General features: G+C 40.8%; 1 protein-coding gene across 1 annotated transcript; it reads right to left on the bottom strand.

Moving 5' to 3' along the window:
- Positions 1 to 282: 282 nt before the first annotated feature.
- LOC131682546 (multidrug resistance-associated protein 1-like) lies at positions 283 to 23,164 on the bottom strand. The gene is made up of 7 exons (XM_058964107.1): positions 22,841 to 23,164; positions 6,386 to 6,685; positions 5,670 to 6,325; positions 4,033 to 5,606; positions 2,640 to 3,975; positions 2,201 to 2,582; positions 283 to 2,137 (listed from the first exon to the last, which is right to left on the bottom strand). Exons 1-7 carry the CDS (start codon positions 22,874 to 22,876, stop codon positions 1,943 to 1,945), a joined length of 4,479 nt encoding a protein of 1,492 aa, XP_058820090.1. The 5' UTR covers positions 22,877 to 23,164; the 3' UTR covers positions 283 to 1,942.
- Between the last annotated feature and the right edge of the window lie 1,182 nt (positions 23,165 to 24,346).

Here is a 24,346-nt window from a genome sequence, read left to right as displayed (position 1 = left end):
CCCTTGGTGTTTCCAAACATTTCTGTACAGACTGCAAAAAATAGTATGAAATATTTATGAGGAAAATATATTTACCTGAAGAATTTGGACCACTTCTCATAAGTGTTTATGAAGGTAAAGTCTTTCGATCGTGTTAAAACTCGTTATTTCAACAAAATGAGACTAAAACAAACCAAATTGAAGAAAAATCCATAGAAAAATTATGCCATTTTGATTGTGATATTGGTTACATAGGAATTACGAGCAAGAATGTATTTCGCAAAAATTTAATTGTTGGAAACGTCTTGTTTCGCTAATTTTCATCGCGAAACTGGCTAAATTGTGTAAATGATGTCTTCGAAGGATTTTATTAACGTAAGAAGCCCTTTCTTCGGATACTATGTGCAGTGCTATGTAATCACACGATGGCCTTTGAATTGTGACAGTAAAGATGAAGTGACCGTATCACCATAAAAATTACCGTAATTCAATTTTCATTTTCCTCGGATAGTGTTTCAGTTTACTATCTTTCACAAAAGCCGTGCGAGAGAGAACGCATTGAGATGATAGACAGATTGAGTACCATTTGTTTAGTATTGGTATGGTAAACGACATATTATTAGTGTATTGTATTCAGGAAGCATTCGGTGTTTTGTAGTTTTTTCTGCACCTTTCTGTTTCTTTTATGCAAAGATATTTGTGTGAAACCGCCTGTTTGTTAACACTAGGTCATTGTTTGTAATAAGATGACTTCATAACCGTATTTATATTGGTAATAAAATAATGGTCAGTTTCATTTCCTTTCAATAATTCAATTCCAACGAGTGAGAGATTCGAAAGAGAACCGTTTCACTGTTGTCAATTCATTGGAGTGAGAACCGTAACTTTGTCTTTTGTCTAGCAGGTTTGCCATCAGTACCGTGATGGAGCACAGCACTGACTATGTGTCCACTAATTTAACCTTCTAAATGTAAGATATCTGTTTAGATTTTTGCATTAAAAAACTATCCTACAAATTATTCATCTTAATGTTACAAAAAATAAATACTCTGGACCCCTGATAGAACATTCTAAAGTTGGGCTCAGATGAAAGAGGAGCATCTAAGCTTTCGATTAGTGATTACTTAGCGATTCTGATTTTTTGAGATCATACTAGAGACAGTAATGCTGAAGGTCAATTTTATAGTGGCCTAGTGACTTGTTAGTGGTTTCTATGGATACACTTCTTTTCTTTTTCCTACGACTGCCGTATAAATTATTGATTCATTGTCACAAGTTCATTGAACTTTATAGAGACAGTTTATCTTCGTTGATATTGAAATTGTTAAAAAAACAGCCTGAAAAATGAGCATTATTTGAATCTTAGGTGGACTTATGTTTGAACCAATGGTAAAAGGATTAATATTAGACCATCGAACTGGGGTCGTTTATTCATATTTTGCAGCTAACGTTTGACTAAGTAGTGTTATTCGCAATCAAAAACACTATATTTAGTCTTCATCTGACGTTTCGGTCAGTTCTGGACCTTTTTTAAGGATTGAAACGTCGGATATAGAAAAACAGTGTATTTTGGTTGTGAATAACCTGTCAACAATAAATTTTAACTGCTCGTTATAATTGTTAATCACTATTTTCTACTATCTTAAACCATACAAATCTTACAAATTTCTTTATCACAAATGAGTTGAACAGGCGGATGCAGTAACAGATATGAAATTACAGTGCATTTTATCAATATTTTTAAACAGCCATAGATTCTAATTACCATTGCCTGTAATAATATTAAGCCACCATACCATTTTATTATCACCCTTATGCCATAACCGATTAGTTTTCATAGATACAATATTTCACTATCATTCATTAATGCGAATAGTTATTTAAACGATAGCATGAATATTTTTTTTTTTTCTAATTTTGATCTACGTAAGGATCAATATTTAACGAATCTGTAACACCAGACCTAACTGACGATACCCGCATTTTTCGCCATTCCGTAGAACATTGAATTTTTATCGGCCAGCAAGGTTTGTGGTGCGTCACATTCCGCCACGAGTCCGTTGTCCAGTACCAATACGCGATCCGAATCGAGAATTGTGTTCAAACGGTGGGCAATTGTTAGGATTGTACAATCGGCGAACTCCGTACGAATGGTTTTCTGTTGGTTATTACAAATTATAGGAATTAGCGAGACGAAAGATTATTTATCTCTCTGACATACCTGAATAAGATCATCCGTTTCAAGATCAACAGCCGCGGTCGCTTCGTCTAGAACCAGTACTTTACTTTTCCGAAGAACCGCTCGAGCTAAACAAACCAGTTGTCGTTGACCAACGGAAAGATTTTCACCATTTTCAGCAATCTCGTGCTCCAATCCAGCCGACAAACCTTTCACGAAGCTCTTCAAATGGGATAATTCCAAAGCTTTCCAGACTTGATCATCGCTGAAGCTTCCGAATGGATCAATGTTCTTCCTCAGACTTCCAGAGAATAAAACAGGATCCTGCGGAATAATCGTCAGCCGACCTCGTAACTGATGCAGTCCTATTTGAGCAATGTTGACCCCGTCGATGACAATCGCACCTACGGCAGCTTCCACAATTCTGAAAACGTTAGAATTTTGTGGCTAATTTTTAAAAATTTGCCAAGCATAGACTCACCTGAACAATCCCAGTGTTAAGCTTGACTTCCCCGCACCAGTCCGTCCAACGATACCAATTTTCTCGCAACCTTTTACGTGCAAGGATATCCCTCTGATAACCAGCTCCAACCCTTCCCGGTACCGAATCTTCAAATCCTTGAATTCCACCATTCCCTTCGTTGGCCAATCCTTGCTAACCGATCCTTTCTGCCATTCCGCCTCCCGAGGCAGCTCCGTGTACTCTTCCAATCGTTCAACCGCCACGATATTCGTCTCTACTTCAGCCGTCATTCTGACCACAAAACTCAACGCAGTGGAAATCTGCAGCGCATAGGAAATGGAAAGACCAACCGTAGCCGGTCCAATCGATTCCCTGGCCAATACGGCAAATAAGGCAGCAAACAGCACCACCAGACTACCGATAATATCCAACCGAACTGCAATCCAACGACCCGCCAATATCGTAGGATAAGCTACCTTCTGATTGTAATCAACTTTGGCTTCGGATTCCGAAGTAAATCGGGTCTGCTCATTGAACGCTCGAATAGTAGACTGACCGTTTATACTTTCTCCGAAATGGGAATAGATCGGACTACGGGTAACAGATTCCAACCGTTTCAACTGCCGCGAAGTCGCTATGTAGATCTTCTGGATAAAATAGTAAATAATGGCTATCGGAGGGACGACTGCCAGGAAGATAGGTGTTGAGATGCCAATGACGATAAAGACTCCAATCACGGCGAGAGAAAAGTACAGCCATGCCCGAATCGTTGCCGGTAGAACATTGTCCATGACATCGACGTCTTTCGAAAAACGGTTAATTATTCGGCCAAGCGGAGTCGTATCGAAGAAGGACATAGGCATTCTCATCGAACTTTCAAGTAGTTTGTCATGTAGCTTCTTTGCTGCGTTAAGACAACCCAGACCCAAAATGATCGAACTGATGAAAAGCGCGATCGATTGTAAAGCTCCCAACGCACCGTAGACTCCAAGGTACATATCCCGTACCGAAGTATCGGTGATTGCCTCCGGATCCTCTGACCAATCCGTTAACCAGAAGCTTGAAAATATTAGAATTGCGTGAGTGATGACATTTAAAACTATCGACCACAGCCCCAGTGATAAACCAATGGCTTTGATGTACTTCAGGTAGACGGCTAGCGTAACGGATCCGGTAGCGGATTCCTCCTTTTCAATCAAAGTAGACTTGTCTGCTTTCGTCACAGCCGGAGTAGGTTTGTCCTTTCCAACGCTTGCTCTCGATTCTTGTCGGTTGATTCGCTTTCTTGGTGTTCCTTCTTCATTGGATGGCGTTGATTTTTCCTCTTTCAGAACTTCTTTAACTAACTGCATTTCTGGAAGCAGATACAATTGTAACGGATCAGGGATATTAAATTCGAACTATACAATACCTTCATCTTCTTCGTCCAACTCTTGAATGTGCTGAGTCAGAAATTCGGCAAACGCTCCCTTTTGATCCAGTAACTGCTGATAGGAACCACTCTCCGATATTTCTCCATCTTTGACCACGAAAATCTCTTCAACGAATGGTAGAAATGAAATGCCATGCGTAACCAACAGCCTAGACCTGCCAACCAGCATTCCCTGCGGACCGATCACCTTCTCGAAAATGTGTTTACCAACGTGAGCATCAACCGCACTCAACGGATCGTCGAACAGATAAATGTCGGCATCAGCGTAGACGGCCCGTGCTAAGGCAACTCGCTGCTTCTGCCCACCGGATAAATTGATACCCTTTTCACCGATTTCCGTTGCATCTCCTGCCGGAAGCATATCCAGATCTGGTAGAAGAGCGCAGCCTTGGATAACTTTATCATATTTCTGTTGATCCAGCGGTTTTCCGAATAGGATATTCTCACGGAGCGTTGCATTCTGGATCCAAGCCTGTTGGGAAACATACGCGATCGAGCCGTCGGTATTCACTGACCCGTTCAGCTTCTCCATCTCTCCGAGTAAGGCGGAAATCAGGGAGCTTTTACCTGTTCCGACAGTTCCAACCACTGCAGATAACTGACCTTTCCGCAACGACAAATGTATGCTCTTTAGTGTGGGAGTCTCATCTCCCCAGGAAAATGTTCCGTCCTTGATCGACAATGCATTATCACTCTTATTATGAGTCACATTGTTAGGATTCAACTCGGCACTGTTCATAAATTTGTTTATACGTTGAACGGAAACCCAAGCCTGCATCGAAACGGTTATCATTATTGGCAGTATTTGCAGCGGGAATCGAAGAATGTTGAACAACGCCAACGACACGAAAGCGGTCTGTGGATCCAAATGATTATTCTCGTCCATTAGGACGTAAACGGCGAACGAAACTAAGGTAACTAGAAACGGAACAATCGAGTAGACGAAGTATACTCCCGCTCCGTAGTATGCCATCTTCTTGAGGATTCTGATTTCTTTACTGCGAATTTCTAGAATCGAATCCTGAAAGCTCTTCTCCCATGCGTACAGTTTAAGCACTTTCATTCCACCGAGGATTTCGTTCATATTTTTCATGCGCTCATCTTTGATCTTCATCTGATCCATCTGTAGAGCACGCAGCTGTTTAGCCAACACTCCGGCAACTGGAATCGTCAAAAGCATTACGGCTAAACCAGCAAAAACGGCAGCCCCCAAGATATCGTACAACAGATATATACAAAGTCCAATCATCACTGGAGCAGACCAAAGAACATGAAGATACGAAGTCAGTTCCAAAAATTTTTGAGCATCTACTGCCATCAAGTTCACAATCTCTCCAACGGTAGTATCTTTCTTGGCCGAACTCGATATCCGCAGTGCCTTCCGGTAGATACCACTGATCAATCCAGTTCGAATACGGAATCCAGTAATATACGAATTGTAAAAGTATTGTCCATTGAGTAAAGCGATCAACATAGCTGTGGCGAATAGTCCGAAGGTTAGTATGATACCTTGCCATACCGGTCCGTTTGAGGAAACCCAGGTCATCAATTCTCTGCAAACAAAATATACAAATGTTTACTGAAAACTGTATCCGTATAAACATAAATACACTTACTGCATTAGATAAGGCGAAGCAAACTGCAGTCCGACTGTTGCAAGTTGTAATATCCCAGCAAACCAGAATGGGCCACCATAAGCTTTGACGATTGCTGGCAAAACGGATCCATTGGTCTGTCCGTACGGTTTGAACGAGCTTGTTGACTTTCCTGCCTTCTTCTCAACTGTCACCTGTTTTCTATACCCTTTTTCTACACTTTCGTTCCAGTACTTGTCAAATGGTGGCACCAACTCTTTCGATGCATCCTGAGGATTTAAATCATACATGTCATCCATGGTCAGCGGATTACGGAAACCTCTCCACGTATATGAGTCAAAGTAGAAAAAGAACAGTCGAACGAAAAAGCTTGACCGTAGTTCTGGGTTTGCGTTCTTAGCCTCCGGATAATCACTGTATACCGGTTCCTGATCCGGGAACAATTCCATCACCAATATAAGACAGATGAAGGAAAACTGAACTATATAACTGATGTATTGATACTCCCAGAAGTTTACTGTATCACCGGAAACGTCTCCGCGAACTTCCTTGTTCTGAACTTCCGTTCGCAATTGAAAAATACCGAGGAACATTCGCATGAACCAGAAGACGAATAAAGTGCCTGAACTTCGGATGCCGTATTTTCGTTGGTAAAAGTACAAAAGAAGAACCGCAATCTGAAACAGTTGAGAGAATTCAATTACTAATCCCTATTCGAAAGCCACTTCCGAACCTACATAAGCGATGGCGTTGAGAACCGCAGTCACAATCTGCACGTCGAATAAGCCCTGCTCTTCTTTATATGTTACAACCATACCCAGATCGATCCAGCTCATACACATCAGGATGAAGGTGATCAGCATCTTCGACAGGTTGTACCAATTCCACGGGATGTCCCGAAACCAAGAGGTGCCATACTTGTGAATTTCGTAGATTGAAAACACGAACAGAAACAGACAAGGCACCCACTGGAAGATGACTCGCTGGAAGCAGAAGGTCAGATCTGGGTTGTTCTCGCGCCATTCCAGCTGTCCGTCCTGTTGGGGTGGATTAGTATTGTTTAGTCATCTGTGGTTATTTTTGTTTATTAACCTTTTGGTTGGTTTAAATGAAGCTCCCGTAAGTTGGTCGTACGACGTGGCCGCCGACACCGTACGATGAGGTAGCAGCAGAAATTGTCTGTGTTATGCAGGTCTCCAATGTCGGGCTTCTGACAGTGGTAGAAGGAAAGATAACTCCTGGTTCGGATGAAATTCCTGACGTGGTAATGAGAAATTCAATTCGGCCATTCCCAGACGTGTTCAGGACGGCGGTGACGAAGTTTCTGAAAGAAGGCTACTTCTCAGACTGATAAGGATCTAGAAGCTGACGCTGCTACTAACACCAGGAAAACTGCCTGGGACTTCAGCTTCACACAGGCCCACATGCCTGTTAGATAGTCTGGGGAAGCTCTTGAAGAAATTAATCCTCAACACGGAGCGTAAAAACAGAGTATCTAACACTTGTGTCCAGTTTCATTACATATGGAACGCATTAAACATTCGTTTAAAAACGTCTTCATGTAGAACTCGTAACCAAGATATATACAGTAGAGATGGTCGGGTTTCATTTTTTTCGAACCCGAACCCGACCTGAACCCGAGAGCTTGAAAATTGAAAAACCCGAACCCGGCCCGAGCCCGAAATTGTAAAATTTGAAAAACCCGAACCCGACCTGAGCCCGAAAATTTTAAAATTGAAAAACCCGGACCCGACCCGTACCCGAGGATGAAAATTTTGTAAAACCCGAACCCGACCCGACCCCGAGAATTTTAAAATTTGAAACCCGAACCCAACAAGAACCCGAAAATTAAAAATTGGAGAAACCCGATCCGAACCCAACTTGTTAATACAGAGAATCAACCAAAAATCTCGAAGATTTTTAACTTTAGGCGCCCGAGCAGGACCCTATGCTCATTTAAGAATAGTAGAATCACTCGAATCTGAAGTAACGCCATACGCGTTGAGTTATATTTGCCTATGGCAAAACGAATCACTGACGAGTATAATCCACAATTATATTTACTACTATTGAAGTTTGAATTTGTAATGTTCATAAATCGTCGATATCGTAACCAGAAATTATGATATATCGGCGGCTAACTCATGGGGAAACAAAAGGTGATAGTTTCAAACAACCTTGCCCGTCGTACTTAACCAAAATTTTCATTTTTTTTTTTCAAAAACCATTCTTACAAGGGAGTTTTATATAATTTATTACATTTATTAAATTATGCTATGGCAATTCGCATTCGACAGTTTACATGACGTCACCCACGTTACTGATTGGTACGGTCCAACATGTGTCGAAGGGTGTCAAAAAAGATACTCTGACCCTTGTTTTTTTGTCACATTAGTGTTAGGATGATTTATGATGGGGTATCTAATTTATTTTACGCTTCACACTATACGGTAAACGCGCCAGTAGAGATGCTTCGACATCTCCAATGGAGCTCTCGTAATGAATCCGAACCTCCGTCAATGGCTTCAACAGAGCACACAAAATTTTTGCGATCAATTTCTTAAGATCGTGGAAATTTATGTATTTTCATAAAGGAATCCGCATCATGCAACGGCCCAGCCCGGGGACAATCTGATAGAAAGTGCTTGTTTCATATATGTACCACTGATTTGATAGTGGCGCTAATATACCATTATCATATGAGTAATCGAAAATAAAAGTCAAGGATAAAAGATGCTTCACAAAACCCGTTTCAAACATATTAGAATATAAAAATCGGAAATAAACTTCAAGCATAAAAATCGGATAGAAATCCTTCAGTATAAGAATCGCTTAAAAAGTTTTCAACTCGACAAGGATGAACCTCTAGTATAAAAATCGGTTAAAAATAAATAAATCGCTCGTAGGAGCATCCATATATCTTGATGTTCAACATTAAAAGTCGGCTAAAAAAACTACTTTGTAAGAATCGTATATATTTTTTCCCGGTTTTTTTTTATCCGACTTTTACAAAGGAAAGTCCCGGTCCGATTTTTATGCTTGAAGTTTATATTCGGTTTTTATATTCTAATATATTTGAAACGGGTTTTTCGAAGCATGTTCTGTCCTTGCGACTATTACTTTTAGTCGCTCATATTAGTGTCCTGAATAACGAAGCCTGGCGGAATTTTTTTTAAATTGGATCCACTAGGTTTTCTGTTTAGGTCTGATAAACTATCTGCTTTTAAAAAATAAATGGCGATGTAATTTGAGCCGCTATAATACCACCAAAGTACCACCAAATGTGTGAGTATGGGAATCGTCAAATCATCCTCGGACTGCAACGGCCTTTGTAATCAATGGTTGAAAAGCATCTCGTGGATCGCAACTATGCCCAGAATATACAAATCGTGGTGCATTGAAATTTAATTATCATTTTAATTCATGTTTCTGTTAATAATAATTCAATATGTAACAAAAAGTACTACTATTCAGTACACTCGCGACACTTACTTTCCGATTTCTCGCGACTGTCAAAACGACCAATCAGGAGCGGATCAATAGATAGTTTTTTACTGTCTCTATTTCCCGTAGATTTCTACTCGGTTTGCTGTAGATACAATTAGCTGTACGCTTTAGCCGAGTTTTACGCGATTACTCTAACCGCGACCTAAGTATCGGTATTAAAGTATCTGTCGAAATTTATATTCCATAACAGAAAGTTGATCCAATATTTTCCGATAAATTCCTGTTGATTTGGTTTATTACTAATTGTCATGAAAAATAAATCGCAAAGAGATTTTAGATTTGAAACTCGTATTGTTGAATGCTCTCTCATGAATGTTCATTTAAAAAATAAAAAAAAATCCAGGCAGTTTGCCAATCTGGAGAGAGGGAATTTTATACAAGAATGAAAAAATACAATATTTGAGCTCCAGAAAATACGACGAATTCTAGCAAATCAAAGATGCTAACATTTAGTACGGTTATATGTGTCATCCATTCGTATCAAGAAGCATAATTGATTACTAGACTGGGTTTCGTGAACAGATGCAAACAGCGTCTACAAATGGTTGGTTTGTTTTGTTCAAAACCCGAACCCGACCCGACCCCGACAATTTCTAATTTGAAAAACCCGAACCCGACCCGAGCCCGAAAGTTCAAAATTTCAAAAACCGGGAACCGACCCGAACCCGAGAATTTCAAATTTGAAAACCCGGAACCCGACCCGAACCCGAGAAGTTTAAATTTATAGAACTCTAACCCGACCCGAAACCCGTCGGGTTCGGGTCGGGTCCGGGTTTCGGGTCCAAAAACCCGAACCCGACTATCTCTATACAGAGTGTTTCGTTCATGGTTAAGAACCTCACGAGGATGATTGACTGTTATTTTAGGAGAAAAAATCGTTCCACACATGCCATCAAATCTCAACCGTTTAAAAGTTATTGAACTTTTTGTGTTAAAAACTTATTTGTTTTAAAATACCTTCAACTCAAAAAGTATACTTTGTATTTCAAATCTTTTTGGCCTATTGGAAAGGTGAGAAAATTCCCCATTGAGTGATGCCCTTACATGGTTCAGCTAATGAGTTTAAGTAGCCTTTTCAAGTAATTTATTTAAAATTTAACAATTTTGATCGATTTTTCGTTCATTTCTCGAAAATCCTAATAGTTAACATAATCATTTTAATAATTCAGATTGTTAGTCTTGAAGAGCTGCGTAATTCATTCATTGACACTTATTTTTTCTTGTTTTCATGTGTTTGAGTTATTGAGCTTGGATATTTTTTCTCATTTTCACAAATACTAGCACTAATTGAAAAAGTATGGCACTTATTGTATTGTTTGTCAAGCAAAAAGCTAGCGTTTCATTTGAAAAAGTCGTATTTCGCAAATTTTTTTTATTCAGTTCGTTTATTTGATAGGCACAAATTCGTTAGCTTGGCGGTGCCAAATTCTTTTGTTTTTTACATTTTAAATACTTAAAACTAGGAGGTTACAATGTTCAGGCATTTTTTTTTATTGAGAGGAAGAATTCTACAGCTATCCTAAGACTAGAAATACAGTTCTATAAATAAAAGATGATTTTTTCTATGAAAAATTTTAAAACAAGGAATATAGTTTGATATTCAAAAGGGGACGAATAGTTTTTTCACGATACATTTTACAGCTATCTGAAAACTAAATATACAGTTTGGTATATAAAAGGGGGAACAAATATTTAAGAGAAATTTCACTGATATCTTAAAACTAGGGATACAATTCTATTTACAAGTTGGGGACAATAGTTTCAATGAAGAATAAAATTAACAGCGATCTTAACCCTTTCATGCCCAACTTTTTTCTAGTGCATGTAGGGTTTCAAAACTATTTTTTCTTGAAAACGGTGGGGTTAAGAAACTCGAAAAAACTTTTTTCATAAAGGTAGGTGCTTCTCTTGCAATGCTAGAAGCTGTTCAATTTGGGTGGGTTAAAACTAGGAATACAGAATACAAATTTGATTTCTTTGAAGGAGACTTATGCTTGGTTAAGATATTCAAAGGGGGGCTTATTTCCATCATCGGCGTAACAGCAGTTGTATCAAGGACAGGGGAGAGAAGGCGTATATGATGACATGGAGAGAAGAGCAGAACTTGTAACTTTCGGGCAAACGGGAGATACCCTTGGGATAATCGAATGTAGCCATCGTACAAGCTCCCCATTGCTCCACGAGGTTTGCCAACTGTTGAGTATCCTCTGACGACAGATACTGAAAAATTCGTTGAAGCAAATTGGTCTTTCATAGACAGTCACAGTCGACGATCACTTGCGGGCGTATATGGTCCGGGATTCCACGAATCTCTTCCTTCATGGATGTGTCGAAGAACACAGTAGAATCAGAAGTATCTAGGAAACGGACACGGTTGAGATTGTACGAAGAAGGATTGATGCTTTCTGCCATGTAGTCGAAGTACAAGGACATAAAACGGGTTTGAGAATTAAGCTCGACGAGCCTCTCGAAGTTTTCAATCACCAACGGGTTCAGAATGTCGCATCGGATGAGCAATCGATATGAGAGTTCCCAAAATCGATTTTTTAGCGGAAGAACGCCCGCCAGCACTTCGAGACTCATCGTATGGGTCGAGTGCATGCAACCCAAGGCAATGCGCAAGCAACGATACTGGATTCTCTCCAGTTTGATGAAGTGTATGTTCGCAGCGGAGCGGAATCAGAAACACCCGTACTCCATCACCGACAATATCGTTGTTTGGTATAACCTGATCAGGTCTCCTGGGTGAGCACCCCACCATGTTCCAGTGATTGTTCGGAGAAAATTGATCCTTTGTTGGCATTTCTGTTTCAGATACCTAATGTGACATCCCCAGGTACCTTTGGAGTCGAACCAGACCCCGAAATATTTAAATGTGAAAACCTGGTTGATCGTTGCACCCATTAATAGAAACTGGAGTTGCGCCGCTCACGCTTCCTAGAAAAAACAACCAACTCAGTTTTCTCCGTGCAGAACTCGATACCCAGCTGAAGAGCCCAAGCAGACAAATTTTCCAAAGTATCTTGCAATGGTCCTTGCAAATCGGCAGCTTTGGGCCCTGTAAAAGAGGCCACCCCGTCGTCTGCAAGTTGCCTTAGCGTGCATGAATTGGCGAGACAATCGTCAATGTCATTCAAGTAAAAATTGTAGAGCAGGGGACTAAGACATGATCCCTGGGGAAGACCCATGTAGCTAAATCGCAATGTTGTTAAATCGCCATGCGAAAAGTGCATGTGCTTTTCAGACAACAGGTTTAGCAAAAAGTTATTTAAAATAGGTGAAAGAACATGCTGGTGCAGCTTCTCTGATAGAATGTTGATAGAAACTGAGTCAAAAGCCCCCTTAATATCCAAGAAGACTGATGCCATCTGCTCTTTGTTAGCATAGGCCATTTGGATTTCTGTAGAAAGCAACGCAAGGCAATCGTTCGTCCCTTTGCCTTTGCGGAAGCCAAATTGTGTATCTGACAGTAAGCCATTTGCTTCGACCCAATTGTCGAGCCGAAACAAGATCATTTTCTCGAACAACTTCCGAATACAGGACAGCATTGCAATCGGTCGATACGAGCTGTGGTCGGAGGCTGGTTTTCCTGGTTTTTAGATGGCGATGATCTTCACTTACCTCCAGTCATGAGGGACAATGTTACCCTCAAGAAACATGGTAAATAAGTTCAACATGCGCCTTTTTGCAGTGTCAGGCAGATTCTTCAGCAAGTTGAATTTGATTCTGTCTAACCCTGGGGCGTTATTGTTGCACGATAAGAGAGCAAGTGAGAACTCCACCATCGAAAACGGTGTTTCGTTCGCGGTATCGTGAGGAGACGCGGCGCGGCACGTTTTCTGTACCGGGACAGAGTCCGGACAGATCTTCTTGGCGAAAGCGAATATCCAACGGTTTGAATATTCCACGTTCTCGTTGGTACTATTACGGTTACGCATACGTCGAGCAGTACCCCAAAGAGTGTTCATCGTTGTTTCTCTCGTTAACCCGTCGACGAACCGGCGCCAATAACTACGCTTTTTGGCTTTCATTAGACTCTTCATTCGCCTTTCTAACGACGCGTACTGTAGATAGCTAGCGGGTAACCCGCTCTTCCCGGAAGGCCTTATATGCAGTGGACTTCTCCGCGTACAGCTCTGAGCACTTTTGTCCCACCACAGTGTGGGAGATCGTCCTTGGGTATTCGCGTCCGGTACTGGTTTAGTCTGAGTTTGATTCGTGCTGTCGAGAATCAAGCCAGCCAAAAACCTGTACTCATCCTCCGGGGAAAGTTCTTGAGTGGATTCAATTTTAATGGATATCGCGGTCGCGTAACTCTTCCAATCAATGTTCCGTGTGAGGTCATACGAGACACTGATTGTTTCCGATGGCCTTGAACCGTTAGCAATTGAAGTCACGATAGGCAAATGATCGCTACCGTGGGGATCAGGGATCACCTTCCACATGAAATCTAACTGTAGCGATGTCGAGCATAGCGATAAATCCAACGCGCTTGCGCGTGCTGGTGGTGTAGGAATCCGCGTCATTTCTCCCGTGTTTAAGATGGTCATGTTGAAATTGTCGCAAAGAACTTGGATTAATGTTGATCTATTATCATCGTGTAGACAACCCCATACCGTACCGTGTGAGTTAAAGTTTCCTAGAACTAGTCGCGGTGCCGGTAAGGATTCCGTGATATTACAAAGCGTTCGGTGTCCTACTGAGGCTCTAGGAGGAATGTAGATGGAAGCAATACAAAGGTCTTTGCCTTTGATTAGAACTTGACAAGCGACAATTTCAATGCCTGGTGTCGAAGGGAGGTTAATTCGGTTGAAAGAATAGCACTTTTTAATCCCCAAAAGTACTCCTCCATAGGGGTTTTCTCGATCCAGACGAATGATATTAAAGTCGTGGAAGTTAACCAAGTTTCACAAAATGCAAAAGCATCACATTTTAAACTATTTAGTAAAAATTTAAAAGAAGCGATTTTCGGGAGGATACTTCTGCTGTTCTACTGTAGAACAGCGATCGAATCGGTGACCTCATTCGATGACTTACATCGAAGGATACGATCGCTGCAAGGAGAGGCCATTTAGCAGTCAACTGCTTCAAAAATGTTTGCACTATAGGGAGAAAATGTATCAGAAGGCTCTTAAGAGGACCAGTAACACTGAAAGCTGTGAAAATTAAGTCCACTATGTCAGAAAATTTCATTAGTCCATTACTGGACTGAGTGTCTGTTTGAAAAAGAGGGACACTTGGAGTTTCTGGTGTCCCTGGAAGTGGTGGGTACTCCTTGTTTGAATTAAAATTTCAAAATCCGGGAGCAGATTGCTTCGGGTTTTAGGCGGCACTTCTGTTGGATTTATTAGATGTTGTTGGTGCACTCTCATAGAAGGACATCTTGGGACCCTTACGAGGTGGTCTAGGGGAGGCCAGAGTTCTCCTCTTCCTGGACTCCCCCGGATTAACGAGAGATGTTCCCCTTGAGGGTCGTCAGATTCTTGTTCAACGCGAGCCAAACCAGCAAAGAGATTTTCAGACAGGACAGATGGCGAAGCATTCTTTAGCATTTCTGCATAAGAGCGCCTCGAGCGTTCCTTAAGGGAGCGTTTAATTTTATCCCCGCGCTGTTTGTACGCAGGGCATGATTTAAGAGCATGCGAAGGGCCCCCGCAGCAAATACACTTTTCAGTTGCTTTGCCGCAAGAGTCATCCTCATGCTTTCCCTCGCATTTGCCGCATCGTTTCTTATTTCCACAATATGTGGCTGTGTGGCCCAACTGCTTGCAATTGCTGCAGCTCATGACCCGCGGAACAAACAGGCGAACAGGTAGGTGAACCTTGTCAAGGAGGATGTAGTTGGGAAGAGAGGACCCAGCGAATGTCACCCGAAGCGAGCCTGATAGAGAGTAGGTAGTCTTACCTCCCTCGGTGTTTGCGGTATACAATTGTTTGCATTCCAAGATCTTGATCTGTTGAAGCGAGGGGTCCTTAAAGCAGCCAACCCCGTGCTCCAACAGTTCTTCGCATTTCAGGCCCGGTTCGGACACTACCCCATTGATTTCTACGGCCATAGCAGGTACGTACGCCTTAAATTCCCGCGTAAAGCGCTCACAGCAAGCAATCGCGTTTGCCTGGCCGAGATCATTCACTAGAACACGTATCTTGTTTGGCCGAGCACGTGTTTTCTGAGTTACGGCCGGGTTGTCAGCAGTCAGATCCCAAGAAAGTTTTAACGGTTTCTCTCCGGTCCGCAAATATACCACCCATGAAAATATATAGGCCCAGAGGAACCTTGTGGGTACTGCTTTATACGGGAAGTAATGCGAGTGTTAGGGGGATCAGGGACTTCCATGATAACATCAGATGGTATTTCGTCCTCGGCCATTTAAGCACGAGGGCAGAGCATTATATAAACGGGGATGTGTCTTATTATTTGATTACAAGGTAGAGTAAAAGTAGGGAAAAGGAAAGAAAGCAAACGAAGGAAAAAACATACAAAACTTATCTGTAACAACGTCGATTGTTCTGCACCTGCGAAAACAATGTACTGGATTTACTACCGGCACCAGTAGAACGGCAGCTAACGAACGAACAAACCGAACACCACTGTGAAGTATAACGATCTGTTCCGTTCAAAGGTTGGGGAACGTCTGTATTTCACAATTGTTTATAACATATTACAACATGAGAGTATTGCTCACCAACAAACATGGAGTGCAAAAAAAGGATTATATCCTCTAATTTGAGTAGTGCGTTGCTGACACTGGTTGAAGCATCATCTGGCTTATTCCTTATGATTAGGGTTATGCTAACAGAAGCGCATTTTAAATGGTATAAAATAAGCACTACCGAAATACCTAACTTTGTATGTCGAATACACAACCAATGACATGCGCGGGTTTTTTTTGTTCTAAGGAGCCATTCATAAATTACGTAACGCAAAAATTGCCCAAGATTGACTCTTCCCTCCCCCCATGTAACAAATTGTCACAAAATTTCTTTATCCCTCCTCCCCTATTACGTAACCTTCAAGCGTAGTCCCCCTCCCCCATATGTCACAACATGTCACAATTTGCTGTACCCCCTCCCCCCTAACCGTTTATCCTTTTTGGATTTTGGATTTTTTTGGAATCGGAAATTGAGTCACCTCCCACAACATCAGATATGATATGGTAGTTGCGAGAAGCGTGCTTCTTCTAATCCCTTAACCCTCTACCGCCCAACCCCGCCTTTTGGTGTGTTACGGGAAAATCGCTATAGAATATTAAAAACGCGATTATATGTTGTCACCACTATGAAAACCTCTTCACATCATTCCCATTAATCATACAAATACATTGTTTGCATTTTGAAATCACCACGTTGAATACATTCAAGAGAAAACACTATTTTGTGTATGGCAGTGTAATTTAGTTAAAAAATGTTTATGGTTTCTTAAATTTTTGTAGAATATAGACAAATATTTTTAAATTGCTAGCTTGTAGTACTCCCCTGTAGCTGTGAAATTGTGATGTGAACGATGCGGAAATAAAAGTGATTAGCAATTAAAAAACTTGACTCGTAAAATGACCATGTTGGACATTTTTGAGGGCTAAATGAAAAATCCGTAGCTTTCGTGGGCTACCACTTCCCCAATACTTCCCATCAGGGAAATGATGAAAAGACAAACCACGGCAAGGCACGAATCTCCGATCATTATGGGGCACGTGCCGTTTGAGCCAACCGCTGATAATTCCTGATTCCTGAAAAGGGTGACCCTCATATAGGATGGCGCTAAAGTTGTGCTCTTTGGTTGAAGACTGAAGAGATGGTCGGGCAGGCATGCACAAGAACGGTGCTGCTCCGTGTCCTATAGATTTGCACTGACTCATAATGTGTCAGCGTTAAATTCATTTAGCTAGTGCTTGCGGTGGTTTCCGATGAGCTAGAGTTAGCAAGTAGCACGAGCACCGATGAGCGAGAGCCCTCGCTAGCACGGTGATAGCTAGCACGCTGCACAGAGCTATAGCTCAGCTATAGCAAAGCAGAATAAAAAAACAACGCGTTAGTGTGAGTAATGATGCCTGCACAGTGATGTACCAAATCGGGTTTTTATAATTTTGGGGAAAAAACCCAAGGTTTTTTCCCGGTTAAAACGGTTTTTTCGCGGGAAGATTAGGTTTTTTGGCAATTTTTTTTTTTGATATTTTAGTAATTGAACATTAAAGTATTGTTATCCAAACATTTTTATTTTATTTATGAGCATTATTGTCATAAAGTATTGCATGTATACGAATTCTGAATGGTTTTCCTCGATTGAACCATTGTTATAGCCGTTATCCAACATTTCTTTACAAATATTGTGGTTAAATAAGTAAGGTTGCCACCCCTCCGGGTTTGACCGGGAGACTCCGGTTTTCGGGAACGATCTCCGGGCTTCCGGGTCTTGCATCAATTTCTCCGGGTTTGGTGGGAAGACGCATAATTTCAATTTTTATTCATTACAAAATGTTTAAAAAGTCTAAGTTAACTATTACTATGGTTCAGATTTATTTTGCCCCACTAACCCTTCGTTTCAAGAAGGCGAAGATAAGTTTACCAAATATGTCTGATTTCTTTCACAAAGAAATGAAAATGAAAAAGAAATCAAATTTACTACAAATTAAGGAAAGTAATATTTCACTATACGCTACAATTGAAATGTTGCATCCCACTAAATCGCTCAAGATGGTGTAAAAAAGTTATTTTGCTGCAATTTTACCAAATCAATTCACTGTTAGTGGAGCTGGAGCTGCACCAAGGTGTTGTAGATTTATTCTGATCCAACTGGCTAGGTAAACATCAAACGAGTTCTTCTGGTGTTGTTGTTACTCCAGCGATTCGTAACTGTTGGCTAGGGAGGTGAGTTTTGCCCCTTGTTGGGACCTCTGGTGATGAATAATCGACACCACATAGAGCTTCCTATGTGATGCTGCTGCCTTGCCTCCTTTGCTCGCTTTTTCCTGTTAGCCTGTTAGTTGTGGGGAAGAGCAATGCTCGTTCGACTTGTCCTCCACAGCGAAAGTAGCAGATGCTTTTGTATTCGAGCAACTTAGAAGTTAAATACTACACCAGATTAACCCATTCATGCCCATGTTGTTTGTGGACAACAACGTTTTTAAACTGCTATAACTTTTGATTGAGGCAAGATTTGCTCACAAAAACAAGTAAGGCTAGTAAATGTAACTATTGCCTTTCATTTGAGTTCTAACAGTTACAAGGATCAGCTTTAGAACTGAAGTTATTGCAATTTGTCTGATTGGATTCCAATGGAGCAGTGCTGCCAGGGACAGTTTACGTTGACGACGAAAAATGAATTTTTCATATATCTTCGTTATGTTGCAATATTATTGAAAACTGAAAAAACTTATCAATTTATAGTGCCTTCGGTTATGTTTTCCACGCAAGTGGACTATTGTAAATATTCTAGGAGAATTGTATTGAGCATTGGAAGGTAAAAATAGAGCATCTTCTAGCACTGCGAGGGAAGCACCTATCTTTATGAAAAAGGGCTTTTCGTGTTGCTTGATCCCACCGTTTTCAAATAAAAATAGTTTTGAAACCGTACATGCACTAGAAAAAAGTTGGGCATGAAAGGGTTAAATTATAGCTTTACTTTAATTTAGTAATAAAAACGATTAAAGTGCTCTAAAATGCCGAGCAATCGTTTTGATTTCAATTTCTGTCTAGTTCCACTGAAAATCCATCACCCCCCAGGTCAGTAAAAATGTCCGGGTCAAAGCCTCTCAAGAGGTGGCAATCCTATAAATAAGTGATAAAACTTTTCAACACGTTTTGGGCTAAGTGGATTGCGTTTCTTACTGTGAATCCACGTAAACGTACTAAACATTTTTCTACTGTTGCTGATGTAGTTGATGCCGAAAGAATTCGGACTGCGATTTGTGAGAGTTCTGATTACTGTTCATACTAAAGACGAATGTCAAGGCCACTCGCTTTCTGCACTCACTTTTACTTTTCACCGAACTAAACTAAATAGGTATTTTCTAAATTTTGTATGAATACTTACCTTATTTCGCTAAAAGTATAGCAAAATGAGTAATAAGCAGAATAAAAGTAGTTTTGGCATCACACGATTATTCTAATTTTCACTAGTCAGTGTAACAATGACTATTGTTCCCAGTATTATATAAAACAAGTTGGAATATGGAATGGACCGAAATTAAAGTCGCAGGAACAGAAATTGCTTCGTATAACCCGTTATAAATATACTAGAATGTGAAAATTGGATTTGAACTTCAAGTTTCAAAATCGGACAGGAGCTTGTCGATTATGTCCTATAGAATAAAAACCGTAAAAAATATATCCGGTTCTTACAAAGGACTTTTCTTTATCCAACTTTTAATCTTGAATGTAACGTTGTACGGAATTTCCTGTGAGCGAATTATACAGGAGGTTCATACTTGCCGACTTTTTCGGGTGAGAATATACTAAGCGATTCTCATGCTCAAGGATCTCTGTCCGATTTTTACACTTGATGTTTATATTCGATTTTTACATGCTAAGATATCTGGAGTGGGTTCTACAAAGTATATTTTATCCTTGCGACTTTTATTTTCGGTCTCTCAAATGTAAATGCAAGATTCTTTAACCCTCCGGAAGTCGCGCTTATGGCACACTGAACGAGCAGCCGCTGGTGCCCTAAGACGATTTCGCTAGATTTTCAGAGCAGCACTAGCGCGACTGCCGAAAGGTTAAAAAACATTAAATGAACATCATACATTCAACAAAACGAAAAAAAACCCATATTTCATCCGGGTTAAAATGATTTGGGAAAAAACCCGGTTAAAACCCAAAAATAAAAACCTGGGAAGATGGAATTTTTCCCATCGGTACATCACTGTGCCTGCATCATTTTTTCAGCAACCTGTCGCACATTCACCAACGCATAGTTCTTGCTTTGTCCTATTCTTTCGTTCCATAGCTTACACTACTGCACCATTCTAGCTCATCGGACAAGCTTACGGTGCCAGCTCATTGAGTTAACTCGTGCTAGCTCACTGAGCCAGCTCACCGAGCTTGCTCGTGCCAGCTTACCGTGCTAGCTCATGGTGCTAGCTTATCGTACTAACTCGTTGTGCTAGCTCTTCGAATCCTACAGCTCGAGCACGAAGGTTACCTAGCACGAGCGGTGTCAGTGCTTATTGCTTTTGGTTCGTTCAAAGCGGCCGCTCAGCTCGTGTTAGGCTCTCGTGCTGTGCTTCATGCATCCCTGCGGTCGGGTTTCAATTTTTTCTAACCCGAACCCGACCCGAGCCCGAGAGTTTGAAAATTGAAAAACCCGAATCCGACCCGAGTCCGAAATATTAAAATTTGAAAAAACCCGACCCCAGCGCGAGCATTTTAAAATCGCAATACCCGAACCCGTCCCGAACCCACAAATGAAAATTTTGTGAAACTCAAGCCCGACCCGAACCCGATAATTTCAAAATTTAAAAACCCGAACCCGATCCGAACCAAAACAATTATAATTCGAGAAACCCGATCTGAACCGGACTTGTTAATACGGAAAATCAACCAAAGATCCCTAAGATTTTTAACTTTAGGCACCCGAGTTGGATCCAAGGCTCATCCAAAATAATTATGTATAGAATCACTCGAACCTGAAGTATGAAGCTCAGTTATATCTGCCTATGGCAAAACGAACTACTGGCGAGAGTGATTGGAATTTATATTTACTATTATTAAACGTCGCATCTGTAATGTCCTGAGAAACTTGTAAATCGTCGATATCTTAACCGGAAAGTATGATAAATCAGTGGCTAACGCATGGGGAAACAAGAGGCATAATGTTGACAGATTCAAACAACTTGCCCGTCGTACTTAACAAAAATTTCTAATTTTTTTTTATCGAAAACCATTCCTGCAAGAATAGTTTTGTATAATTTATTACATGTATTTAATACAATGTAATAATCGCTGTCAATTGGTAACCTGTATTCCACAGTTTACACGACGGCACCCGCATAGAGATTTTACACTTATTGTTAAATGCTTTGTCATGAGTACTCGTTTAAAAAATACAATTATTTGGATAGTTTGCGAATGTGAAGAGAAGAAATGTTATACATAAATAAAAAATACAATAGATGAGCATTAGTAAATATAACGAATTCTAGCGATTTAAAGTAGTAAATTTTAGTATAGGTATATGTGTTATCCATTCGCATCACGAAGTAAAGTAAAGTAAAAAAGTTAATTCTACAAAAAGAGTCTGGGTAGTTGGGTGTGATCTGTTCAAAACCCGAAAATTATAAATTCGAAAAACCCGAACCCGAAAGCTTAAAATTTCAAAAACCCGGACCCTACCCGAACCCGAGAAATTCAAATTGCACAACCCGGATCCCGACCCGAACTCGAGAAGTTTAAATTTACAAAACCCGAACCCGACCCGAAACCCGTCGGGTTCGGGTCGTGTCCGGGTTTCGGGTTCAAAAATTCGAACCCGACCATCTCTATTGAAGACCATTTGGCGTTTTAATTTGTGTTGTTCTTGTTGTTGTGTTGTTTGATTGTAAAATAATGTTTAAGCTAACTTGGGGCCTTACTCCAACACTCACGTCACCTAGTGACTAGAAGAATATTTTCTTCTAGTCACTAGGCGACGTGACTTTGAGAATAGGGCCCTTGATCCCCACCGGAGGCCGTTACAAATGGCTCACAAAACGGGCATCGGTGATGGGCTCAATTCTGCCGCTGGGGAATTCTTAGTCGGAAAAGAACAGATTCATTCACCACCGGGGACTATCCGATTAGTTGTACGGAGCTAAATGACTTAAATATACAGATGGTCTAAATAGCCGATAACGATGGATTACAGGACGAAAGTCAGGAACCGAATGGCTCTGCCACAAATTCGCGAGAAAAACAAAGCAGTACAATAAGCCTCTCCACCAAGTAATGCAGTCTCTTGGAGAGAATCAGTAAGAAATGTTTTAGTGATTAACCAATAAACAATTCAAGTTTTATAGCACACTACAAGTGCAATCTGAGTTTTAAGAGACTTCAAGAGCACCAGAAAACCTAAATTGTTACTAGGGTAGGCACGAAAGTAAATCCCACACAATGCCACGCACACAAACATAGTCTCCAATTATCGAGCAGAGTCGACCGGCCCTCCGGACATAAAAAAGGTCTTCAGTGTTTGTGCGCTTTCGATACCTTTCATTTTTATAGGAAAGGTAGAAACCGTTTTATGTTTCACGACTGGGTAATTGGAAACATTACAGATTTTAAAATTATTATTTAAAAGAATCCTGGAAAACTGCGGCTTTCTTTAGTGTTTTTCTTGTCAACATTAATATTTGGAGAATATTACTATTACTAGAAATATTACCGTAGTGCCGTATATTTACTCCCACTATCTGGAAGGTATCGGACCCATCAACTCATGGACCAAGGACCAAGGGCTTCACTTCCCTTCCGAAGGAAGGCGTGACCTCAGATTTTTCTCACCTCAAAAAAAATCTTAACGACCTCGACTGGGATTGAACCCAGACCAACTGGAGTGAGTGGCGGTTATGTTTACCATCCAACCATCGGTGCCGTCGGAATGTAAACTTAAAATAAGGTATTCAAATATTGCCACATTCGCTTATGTTAGTATTAGACCCGAGCGCCCACTCCCAGTTATCCAATCAGATTATTCGAGAAATTATACATACCCAAAAGGGACCACCACAAAACTCGTCAAATGTCATTAAGTATCACTAGCACCTTTTTCCTTCTAGCTGTAAGCTGCTTATGTTCCCAACAGTCCAACGCACAAATTCACAAATCTCCAGTTACGAAGTTTCAATCTTCCAATCTACGTTTAACACATCGAATAACCACCACGCGTCCACTTTTCTTTTCAATTATCACGGCTTGATTAATTCACTTCAACTAGGTGTGACGAACCGATACGTTTGGGTCAGTCTCGAGTAAATTTGATTTTCAATATAATTGTTTGGCACTACTTCGTCTTTAATTTGGTTCGATGGGTACGGCGGCTATCAATTGAATGAATAACTGTAGCGCCGCACCCGCGCGTTTATAATACTGTTGTCGATTAACATTGCACTGAAGATACAGGACCGTTCAGAGCTCCCGGGCAAATTTGAACTACTGGAGCTTGACATTATGGGCAAGCATTCACTTTAACGAGTTTTCATTACTGTGTGTTAAAGGATGATAACAGGATAACGAAATTTCATCATCACTGATTTTTATAACATCAGTGAAGCAGAAAGAATCGCTAAGAATTGTTAGATGCTTGATAATGAAGTTCCTCTGACCCCGTCTGCCAGCACTGCGCGGATATGGTATTGGCGGAGATAGCGATTTGATTAGACTGTCGACGGCGATTGTGTGATTGCATATCACGTTGGACTGCATATATACAAACCGTCTAGCGGCGTTTCTACTCGTCCAATCTTGTCTGGTTTGGTACGGCCGAGTTGTGTTTCGTTACCTGATGGAGAAGATTCTGGCGGATTGCATACTTATTTCATCAGGTTTCCAAACTGATTATTTAAATAGATGTTATCTAGAAGTGAATGCCGATCCATCCCTAATTGAAATCTCTACAGACACCAGCTCCAAATTCCATGGGAAGAATGTATAGCCCGTTTAAAAGAAGGACTTTTTCATTTTACAGAACGGGTTACCAAATAGGCTGACGGCAATTTTATGGCATATTGGATATGTACCGAGACAATTTTAATGATGTTATCCTAATGCCGGATGAAGATTACTGAGTAATCTAACCAATGGAACTCATCTTTGAGTCAGTGTTTTTAATTGCAATGAGTTGCGAAGAATAGGCCTTCGGGAACATGATGATTTTTTTTGTAACAACTATTTGTCTTTCTCATATAAAGAAAGGCTAAGCAATAACTCTAAAATCGGTTTTCGAGCCGAGCCCCGGAAAACTGAATGTCATATACCATTCGACATAGTTCCTCTAGTTCGGAAAATGTCAGTGTATGAACACCTCGAGTGTTGGGGATTTTCGTGCGATGACGAGCAGGGTTCGAAGGAAGCCCAGATTGCATTTCGCATATGTTCTGCAGAATATGAGTTTCTCCGAATCGCCTGCCCATAACATTTTGTTAGTTAGCCAATTGATTTGTCCGTCAACTTTCCCTTTCCTTTCCCACTGATACCTTTCTTTTCTTTCTTCAATTCTC

Source organism: Topomyia yanbarensis, chromosome 2, assembly GCF_030247195.1.
Source record: "Topomyia yanbarensis strain Yona2022 chromosome 2, ASM3024719v1, whole genome shotgun sequence".
NCBI lineage: Eukaryota > Metazoa > Arthropoda > Insecta > Diptera > Culicidae > Topomyia > Topomyia yanbarensis.
This window is presented reverse-complemented; position numbering and strand designations above follow the sequence as displayed.

Coding starts and splice junctions, on each gene's coding strand:
- LOC131682546 (XM_058964107.1), bottom strand. CDS start 22,876: ATGACATTTGACGAGTTTTGTGGTGGTCCCTTTTGG. Junction 5,607..5,669: donor GCTTCGCCTTATCTAATGCA/GTAAGTGTATTT, acceptor TTTTGTTTGCAG/AGAATTGATGACCTGGGTTT. Junction 2,138..2,200: donor AAACGGATGATCTTATTCAG/GTATGTCAGAGA, acceptor AATAACCAACAG/AAAACCATTCGTACGGAGTT.